General features: G+C 38.3%; 2 protein-coding genes across 2 annotated transcripts; both read right to left on the reverse strand.

Moving 5' to 3' along the window:
* Positions 1-767: 767 nt before the first annotated feature.
* LOC100756598 (vomeronasal type-1 receptor 4-like) lies at positions 768-1,712 on the reverse strand. The gene has a single exon (XM_027434277.1). It carries the CDS (start codon positions 1,710-1,712, stop codon positions 768-770), a length of 945 nt encoding a protein of 314 aa, XP_027290078.1.
* Positions 1,713-3,764: 2,052 nt separating this feature from the next.
* LOC113838729 (vomeronasal type-1 receptor 4-like) lies at positions 3,765-10,083 on the reverse strand. Its single transcript, XM_027434278.1, has 3 exons — positions 9,136-10,083; positions 6,069-6,132; positions 3,765-3,880 (listed from the first exon to the last, which is right to left on the reverse strand). Exons 1-3 carry the CDS (start codon positions 10,081-10,083, stop codon positions 3,765-3,767), a joined length of 1,128 nt encoding a protein of 375 aa, XP_027290079.1.
* Positions 10,084-10,310: the final 227 nt, after the last annotated feature.

Below are 10,310 nucleotides of genomic sequence, written 5' to 3' on the forward strand. Positions count from 1 at the left end.
GTCCACATTACACTGTTGCCAAACCAGAAAACAACACAAAAAATAAAACAGAAATTTACATTCTAAACTCCAAAATGGACAGAGAATCAAAATTTCTCAAAAATATTGGCGAAGAAAAATAAAGTTGACATTGAAACCACCATTTATTTGCACTCAATTTCTGTATGAGGTAAAAGGTATGGATAATAGTTTTTCAATACGTGGTCTCGGGAGGTGCTCTGTTTGGAGATGGTGAAGACTGTTGGTACCAGCTTAGAGCAAGCTAATATGATTGCCTCTATAGCAGCTGAAAGTAGGGTATGTAGGAAGTTAAGACTGAAGAAATTTTCTGGTACTGCTGAAGTCTAGAACAGTTGTAAATAGACAGGGGACTCCTGAAGCACAACTTCCTGGCCAGCCACTGTATTAGTTTTCTTTGCAGATGGATTTTATGACCAATATGATTTCTGTGAAGTAACCAACACTCAGCATGCCCTGGACTAATGAAAGCCAGAAGAAGGGTAGCTGGATGGAGAACATTTTTGCTGGCTCCTTTGTACATCAGCTGGACAAAGGGAAGCCTTGACGCTGAAAGTTGAAGAGTGAAATCTTCCTCATACATTGGGAAAGGCTAATGTGGACAGCTAAGTCAACCAGCTGACAAAACTCTGAGATGTAACATTTGCATTAATAGTAAAAGGACAGGGGACTACCTACTTCACATTCTGTTCTGACTTTGTGAGGGAGATGGGTGACTAAACAAGTGGATACCACAGAAACTATACCATTTATTTAAGAATAAGTGAGTTTATATTCCTCATCCAGACCAAACTGAGTCTTGAAACAATGGAGTAATGATTAATAAGAATAAAGGGTCCAAAACAAGGAAAACACAGAAAAGTGATGTGATTGATGTTCACCAGCCACCAATTAGGATTAGACAAAAGAGCCACACAGCCTTGTAAGATAGCAGAGACAGTATAAAAAGCCAGAAATGTAGACACCAGTGCCAGGATGTTCTGGGTGGCTCTGGACTCAGGGGAGGTTCTGCTGGAACCATGGGTGCTACGGATGTGATGAACCCTCTGCTTGTGTCTGTACAGAATGACAATCATAGAGCCGCTAGACCAGACCATGAGCCATGAAAAGCAGATTTCAGGGCACACCACCAATGCTGCATAGAGTGATTTATTGATTCCATCCCGTCCTGCAATAGAGCAGTGTCCAAAATCTTGTTTTCCTGTCACATTGTTACTAGACCTTTTGATAAGTGGATTCACAAGGAAAATGAAATGTAGCAATATGTACAAGACCCAGAGAAGGGAAATGGAGCAGCCAATGTACTTAGCAGCTTTGAATTTTTGATCCTTACAACAGGATTCCTTCTGACTGATGGTGATGGCCTGGAAGACACTCAAGAAGCAGGTGGAGCCAATGGACACACTCCGGCCAACTCTTTCAATGTAAAAAATCAATCTACATTGAATATCATTTAAAAACTGCTTCAAACCAAAAACTGCCATCGTGTGGGGTACTCCTTTAGAGAGAATGATCAGGGTGTTGGATGCCATCAGGTGCAGGTGAATCAAATCTGCAGTCTTTAATTTGCAGTCTCCATAGCAGACCAGATAGTAGTGAAACACAGAGAAATTTCCAAGAATTCCTACTGTAGTTAGTGATAAGAAAATTATTTTGATCATCAGAGTCCAGAAATGCATTCTGTTATTAGGCATGATTCTCTTTAAATAATGGACAAAGACATTTCTCTGGTCAAAATGAATGAATATGTTAATAACCCAAAATCTACAGAGAGGCAAGATCGCCAAACCAGACTACATAACAAAATTTTTTCCAAGTTTATGATATTATCAATTATAACTTACAATGAAATCGACATTAAGAAGGCTGAAGCCTGATCATGACCATGTGACTGGCTGATATGCCTTCATCAGTCCATAGAGTGTGTCAAATTGTGGGATATTTTATTTGGTCCAATTGGTACAAGAGGCAATACCAGGAAGAATAGTCCAAGACTGCGAGAATAAACTAGCATTTTCTAACCATGCTGTATATGAAGAAAATTTCAATGATTTGTACGAAAATAAAAAATTACCAATTCTTATTGTATATCTCATTTACATTAAACTCTGATAAATGAAAAACTTATAATATTGTTCCTGATATTTCTACAGTTACATATGAAAATTTTATGAAAGGCATAAAATGCATTCAAATGATGGTTTAAATAGAAACATGTATTTTATGTTAGGATCTATCTTTTATGCAAGTCACATTACACAGACAGAAACACAGATATGTACATACTTAGGTTACAACTGTTAGAGCACTGTGGATATTCAATGGGATGATAGCCCACAGAAATGTGTCAGCTGAAATCGTAAGGTTAATGTCACCATCTGAAGAATGATATCTAATGCAGGAAAGTTCACTATCTCTGTTGAAGTTATGTTTGGGACATTGTGTCACCAATCAGAATTCTACCTTGTAAATGGGAGAAGAAAGTGACCCTGGATTAGACAGCCCATCAGTGCAATGGAGAAGACTCTCAAGACACAATATTCTATTCTATTTCCTCAGGAGAATGTGTCTAAACCCTCTTAAGAAGGGTGAGATTCCACTGAATATGTAGGGAGGAGCAGCTGTGAATTAGTACCAGGCTGAACCAAGATTCCTCAGGAAGGTTGTGATTGCTCCACTCACCATTCGGCCATGTAAGGACAATCAGCTTGTGTAATTATGTTGGAATATGAAGAATTTAAAACAAATTGATGACCTTGGGAAGTACCACATAATAGCAGTTTCCCTTATTTGTGCACTGGAGAAACACTCTAGAGAATGAATATATCAGAAAATTGAAAGTATTCTATTATTTGAGGAAATACAAGATGAGAAGGATTACAGTAAACCTTGTATCATTATTGTTTCTTAGTTTTAAATTTTAATGTGGGAGGTAGTGTGTGGCAAGCCCAGAAAACCGTAATGGGACCCATTAGAGGATTACAAATATCCTCTATGAGAAGATATTTTAAGCAAATATTCATTGCCTTGAGCCACTGGTCTGGTTAAAGCCTCTGGTTTCTGGTAAACCATCATTGCTGGATCTTCACTGGAATTCCGCTGGGGTATTCTGTGGCAGGCCCACAAGTCTTGGAGATACTCTAAGTATTTTTCCAGAGGACAAGTCCCTTCAGAAGCTCAAGCATGAGGTTCTAGATGCCGTAGATGTTGGGTTGGACCAACTCAAGGACTGAATCTGGGTTTGAATGTTAGCAGGTTTTTCTGAGTGAATCTAGCCACCTACATTAGGTTTGGCAGTATCAATTACCTTTGTCCCTGCCTTCAAGATTGGTTTACACTTGGCTTGTTAGGGAGTTGGACCATCTTTCACTAGTGCAGGGATCAGATATAACACTTTTTAAGATAGTCAGTGTTCAACAGGAGACAAATGAAAACCCAGTATCTCTGGAAAAGTTCCACCTACCCTGCATCATTACCTTGCCGAGAGGCCAGGAACATTCTAGGAAATTCATGCCAGTTCACCTACCCTGACACATATGTGTGGAAGAAAATTAAATTAATGACAAGATGGTCCATTGTAAGAGCTGTTGTGGTGTTGGAGACTCCTTGAATGACAATGAACAAGACAAATCTATTCCACTCGCTTGCCAAGTATTTGGGATCCTACTGCATCTGTTGTAGGGAAGTAAGAGCAATGTTAAACAGAAGAGACAGGAACCAGCATCAACTGCAGCGTGAAACTACTTTCATGCTTCATCAGTGAGGTCACCAAGAAAAATCTGATAATGGACACGGACCTTTTTCTTTAGAATTGTAGGATTCTGCACCAAAGGTAGAGTGTGATCACACTGGTTACCGGATTCTGCACAGAAGGTACAGTGTGATCACACTGGTTAGATCCATGGACATCTTGCATTCTCACATGAAAACATTCACTTTTTAAAATTCTATAAAGTGGTAAGTGAATAATGGAAAGCACAATTTTGTGATTTAAATATGGCTAGTGTAAGTATAAAACAGCCATGACAATGTATGAGCTACTGCCATGAGCTCAGGTTTTCACCTTCTTAAAACTGTAGGGTCTAGACAATACCAGTATTCCCAGTGTAATGGACCAAAGTGAGAATCACAAGGACATGGGACTCTTTAAATCAAAATTTGCTGAGAGTCACAGTGAACAGTGCAAAGACTTGTACAAGGAAATTGTTAAAGAATCACAGTCAACTCAGGCTGTGTTTATAAAACCATGATGGGAGATCTGCAGCATTCTACACCCTCTTTGTAGTTTTGTTCCTCACTTGATTTCTGCTCATGTTTTTGGTAGGCATACAATAGAATATTGTATGCGTTGTGCATTAAAAAGTTTTCTTTTGTGGTGAATAGAGAGGAAGCTCAGTGCTGAGGAAAAATGTGCAAGTGCTGCGAGATCCCATTTTGGTCCCCAGAACTCATAGGGTGACTTATATCTGCCTGCAATTCCAGTTTCAGGGGCTTTCGTCATCATCTATTGGCCTCTGAAAGCACTGAATTCTCACAGTGCTCATAGTTACATGCAGGGAATACAGACTTTAACACAAAGTAAAGAAATATATGAAACAAGTAAGTTTTAACATTTACATGATGGATTATCTCTTAGGTAAATCCAAATTCCAGTGCATCTGGGGGCATTGTTATCAGTATGTTCTGACCTGACATAAAACTATTCGTTCTTCCAGTTTTGTTTCAGAATTACAGAATGGATCTGATATATATGATGCCACCCAAAATATGAGTTGCTAAATTTCGGGGATGAAGAATATGCTAGGTACAAATGAATTACTAACACCATTAAATCTGTACAACTTATAAAAGGAAACAATAATATGTGATTAATAGCCAATACCATGTGATGTATACTAAGTTGCTAAAATATTTCTTTTAAAATTCAGTATTTATGCACTCTTCTTTACAATTTTTTTCTTTTCTTATTTTTTTTTTGTTTTTTTGAGACAGCATTTTTCTGTGTAGCTATGGAGCCCACTCAAACTCACAGAGATCTGACTGCCTCTGCTTCCTGATATTATTGTTTTACAAAAATGGACACCAGTATCTAGCTCTGACTGTCTCAATACTCACTCTATAGACCATGTTGAACTCAAGTTTACAGAGATGTGCCTTCTCTTCCAGAAAAGTTCTGTGATTAAAGGATTTTTAAAACACACCTGTCATATTTGCCAATTCTTACATTAAGAACCATATTGCAATGAAATGTATAATGAATTCACACAGAAATAGGCATGAAAAATGATATAATGCAATGAGAAGAATGTAAAATCTCTAATCTTGTCCGCTGTATTAAATGCCGCCCAGTGTTAGTATTGATCATGCTAAGTGTTAATGCATATTTAGCCAAGGGATAGAACCCTGGTGGACCATGAACAAGGCTCTGCCTTCCAATGTCAATAAATGCCATTCACTAGATATTCAGGTACTGCATCTATACTCAACAATCAGTCACATCCTGCTCTTCTCTGGGATGTGTGTGACTTTTATTTTCATTGTACTGTTTTCTATGACATGAAACCATAGTGAAATAAGCTGAAAATAATCATTACTGAAGATATAGTCTCCACAATATGAAAGGTGTTGTGAATTATCACATTGACTTATTAATAAAAACCTTAAACTGATAGTGATTTGGGCTGAATTATCCTTGTCTTACTCAAACTCACAATCCATGGAAAACAGATTATGCTAAGAAATAAAATGGATACAAGGTTAGGCAAACTGGATCTGTCTAGCTCATCTCTTAACTGTGCAATTTATTCTTGTGCATTTTGTCTAGTCCATAGATCTATTTCTACACAAGATCCCATAGAAGACACGAACAGTTGCTCAGGCCTCTCTTATTTTCTAATTTTACCACTCAGACTGAAATACACAGTACTCACATGGCTTCTTGTCTCCACAGGTTGGTTGGTTCAACGTGCAGATCCAGAGTCATTAATAAGCCTCAGTGTGGGAGAGTTAGAACAAGGGTGATGTAGAGGTCTGTGACTCTGTGACCTCACCTCCCTCCAGAGCTGCAATTTTCATTTCACCTTCAGTGACAAGGACAGCACCAGGTGTGAGAGACTAGACCATAAACAAAATTTTTAGTTGTTAATTGGCAAAGACATTTTTTGAGTTCATTGTGTATTTACCCGGTGGGATAAGGTGTTAGGGAGAGGCATTGAGTTTTCATGATTCCGGAATGGTTACTGGGTCTCCTGTTGAAGGTTATAGAATCTTAGAGGTCAGATTCGTGTAAAAGTGAGAGAAGTCCTTCTGCCCCTTTGGATTCCACATTTCAATGACTTCTTCCAACACAAACCATCATTCTCAATTTTTAGAGGTTTTATTTAACCTTTATTACTTAAGATATCTGAGTGTTTTATACATGCATATGTATTTTAATCAAGTCTGAAATTGATTATCTGCTCTCATTTCCTTTCCTATTGACCCACTCCTTATGACATGTGTTCATAAAATAACCTAAATTTTAATTTTCGTTTTTCTGTTTTTATTTTTTGATTTCATTTTACATTCCAACCACAGTTCTTCCTCCTACCCCTATGGAAGACCTCACTTTCGCTAGGGTGCAGAAAGGGCATGGGATGATTGGGAGTTAGTGGGGAGGCAGGGGAAGAGGGAGGGAGAGAGAAGTGAGATTGACATGTAAAGCAATTGTGTTTCTAATTTCAATAGAAAAGGAGAAAAGAAAAGAACACTTGGCCAGGACCAAATTCATTTTATTTCTATTTAGATCTATATACTTTAGAGAGCTACAATGAAGCCATGGAACATTGGTCATAGTTTTACACTGTTTCTACCAATTACATTTTTATGCCCTTATCCACCACAGGATGAAAAAGTGGCATAAATGTGGTTTGAGGAACACATGATGGGGCAGGGAGGTTGAGTTGGGGGAACAACAGAATAGAGCAAGATAAGAAATAATATAACAGAGGGAGATATTATAGGTTTAAAGAGAAATCAGGCACTAGGATAATGTTTGGAGAGCTACAATGATGACACCAACTAACAAACTAAGCAGCAGTGGAGAGGCTGCCTTAAATGCCCTCTCCTGATAATGAGATTGATGTCTAATTCATATGCCATAATATAGCCTTCTTCTAGCTGCTGGTGGGAGTAGAAGCAGAGAACCACAGCGAAACACTGAACTGAACTGGAATCCAGTTCCAGAGAAGGAGGACTGAGGAGCAAAGGAGTCCATACCAGGCTGGTGAAACCCACAGAAACAGATGAACTGAACTAGGGGAGCTATTGGTCCCCAGACTGATAGCTGGAAAACCAGCATGGGACTGATCCAGGCCTCATGAATGCGGGTGTCAGGGAGTCAGAAATCTCTGGGACCTTTTGTAGTAGATCAGTACTTATCCATAGCATAGGAATGGACTTTTGGAGCTCATTCTACAAAGAGGGTTATTCCCTGAGACTAGACACTTGGGGGAGGGCTTAGGTGCTATCAAAAGGATATGGCAGGTTCTAAAGACCACTTTTGGAAGGCTTCACACTCCCTGGGGATCATAAGGGTATGGGATGAGTAGGGAATTAGTAGTGGCCAGGAGAGGAGGAAAGGTAGAGGGATTGAAGATTGACATGTCAAGCAATTTTGTTTCTAATTTAAATAAATAATCTAGAAAAGAAAAATCACTTGGCCAAGTCCGAATTCATTTTATTTCAATTTAGATCTACATACTTCAGAAAGCTAAGATGAAGCCATGGAGCATTGTTCATGGTGTTACACTGTTTCTACCAACTATATTTTTATGCCTTTATCCACCACAGGATGAATAAATGGCAGAGTTCACAAGAGAAAATATAATTACCTTGATATCTTCTTCCATAACTCATGAATTAATTTCCTTACCTTTGCCTAACATTATTTTTCCTTGTCTTTTTTCAAAACCTGAAATTAAAGTTACACTCAAGTATACACATATGCAGATCCACACCTTATAGGAAGACAACATGTGACTTGTCTTCTGAGTTTGTAAGACCTGGCTTAATATTATTCATTATAAGTCCTTCAATTTTCCTACAATTTTGTGATTTCATGTTTCACAATAGTTTATGAGTATACCATTTTATGTATGAGCACAAATTTGATTATTGATTTATATATTCATGGATATAAATGTTGGCTCAATTTCCATGTACCTAGAGCAGCTTATAAACATGGGTCGGCACAAATTTCTATGGAAATAAATCGAGTATTCTTGGTATACTTCCATGAGGGTAAAAGTTGGGACATATATCAGTTCTATTTATTGTTGTGAAGAACCTCAATATCGATTTCTATAATGTATGTATCAAATATTTTTCAAACTTTATTGATGAAGTCCACATTATACTGCTGCCAAACCAGATAACAACCCAATAATAAAAACAGAAACTTATATTCTAATCTCCCTGATGAACATAGATGCAAAATTTCTCAAAAATATTGGCCAAAAATAAAGATAACATTAAACCACCATTTATTCCACTCAATTTCTGTATGAGGTAAAATATTGAAAATAGTTTTTCACTAAGTGGTCTGGGGTAGATCCTCTGTTTGGAGATGTTGTTGAAGACTGTTGGTACAAGCTTCAGAGCAAGCCCATGTGATTGTCTCTGTAGCAGCTGAAAGTAGGGTATGTAGGAAGTTATGACTGAAGAAGTTTACTGATAGTGCTGAAGACATGAACAGTTGTAAATAGACAGGGACTCCTGAAGTACAACTTCCAGGCCAGCCACTGTATTAGTTTTCTTTGCAGAAGGACTTTATGACCCATGAGATTTCTGTGAATTAACCAACACTCAGCATGCCCTGGACAAATGAAAGCCAGAAGAAGGGTAGCTTGATTGAGAACAATTTTGCTAGTTCTTTTATACATCAGCTAGACAAAGCTGAAAGTTGAAGAGTGAAATCTTCCTCATACAGTGAGAAAGGCTAATGTAGACAGCTAATTCAACCAGCTGACAAAACTCTGAGACATGTCATTTACATTAATACTTAAAGGACAGGGCACTACCTACCTAACTTTCTGCACTGACTTTGTGAGGGAGATGGGTGACTAAACAACTGGATACCATAAGTATTATATCATTTACATACTGAAGAATGAGTGTGTTCACATTCCTTATCCAGACCAAACTGAGACTTGGCATGGAGTAATGATTCATAAGAACAAAGTGTCCAAAACAAGGAAAACACAGAGAAGTGACTCGATTGATGTTCACCAGCCACCAACTAGAATTAGACAAAAGAGCCACACAGCCTTGTAAGATAGCAGAGAGAGTATAAAAAGCCAGAAATGTAGACACCAGCGCCAGGATGTTCTGGGTGGCTCTGGACTCAGGGGAGGTTCTGCTGGAACCACAAGGTCTACGGATGTGCTGAACCCTCTGCTTGTGTCTGTACAGAATGACAATCATGGAGCCACTAGACCAAGCCATGAGCAATGAGAAGCAGATTTCAGGGCACACCACCAATGCTGCATAGAGTGAGTCATTGATTCCATCCCGCCCTGCAGTAGAGCAGTGTCCAAAATCTCGTTTACTTGTCACATTGTTACTATACCATTTCATGAGTGGATTCACCAAGAAAATGAAATGTATCAATATGTATGAGACCCAGAGAAGGGAAAGGGTGCAGCCAATGTACTTAGCAGCTTTGAATTTTTGATCCTTACAACAGGATTCCTTCTGACTGATGGTGACAGCCTGGAAGACACTCAAGAGGCAGGTGATGCCAATGGACACACTGCGGCCAACTCTTACAATGTACAAAATTAATCTGCATTGAATATCATTTAAAAACTGCTTCAAACCAAAAGCTGCCATCGTGTGGGGCACTCCTTTAGAGAGAATGATCAGGGTGTTGGCTGCCATTAGGTGAATGTGAATCAAATCTACAGTCTTTAATTTGCTGTCTCCATAGCAGATTAGATAGTAGTAAAACAGAGAGAAATTTCCCAGAATTCCAGTTGTAGTTAGTGACAAAAAAATTAATTTGATGATCAGAGTCCAGAAATACATTCTGCTATTGTGCATGATTCTCTTTAAATAATGGACAAATATATTTCTCCAGTCCAAGTGAATGAAAAATATTAATAACCCAAAATCTACAGAGAGGCGAAATCACCAAACCAGATTAGGCTACATAACAAGTTAATGATACTATCAATTATTACTTACAATGCAATAGACTTTAAGATGGCTAAAGGCCTCATCATGCTATGTGAATTGGTTATCTGCCTTCATAA

The sequence above is a fragment of the Cricetulus griseus genome, unplaced genomic scaffold, assembly GCF_003668045.3.
Source record: "Cricetulus griseus strain 17A/GY unplaced genomic scaffold, alternate assembly CriGri-PICRH-1.0 unplaced_scaffold_11, whole genome shotgun sequence".
Classification (NCBI taxonomy): Eukaryota; Metazoa; Chordata; class Mammalia; order Rodentia; family Cricetidae; genus Cricetulus; species Cricetulus griseus.

Coding starts and splice junctions, on each gene's coding strand:
- LOC100756598 (XM_027434277.1), bottom strand. CDS start 1,712: ATGCCTAATAACAGAATGCATTTCTGGACTCTGATGATCAAAATAATT.
- LOC113838729 (XM_027434278.1), bottom strand. CDS start 10,083: ATGTATTTCTGGACTCTGATCATCAAATTAATTTTTTTGTCACTAACT. Junction 6,133..9,135: donor TAAATGATATAATACTTATG/GTATCCAGTTGT, acceptor TTTATGGTCTAG/TCTCTCACACCTGGTGCTGT. Junction 3,881..6,068: donor AATTGCAGCTCTGGAGGGAG/GTGAGGTCACAG, acceptor CCTTCTGTGCAG/AATCCGGTAACCAGTGTGAT.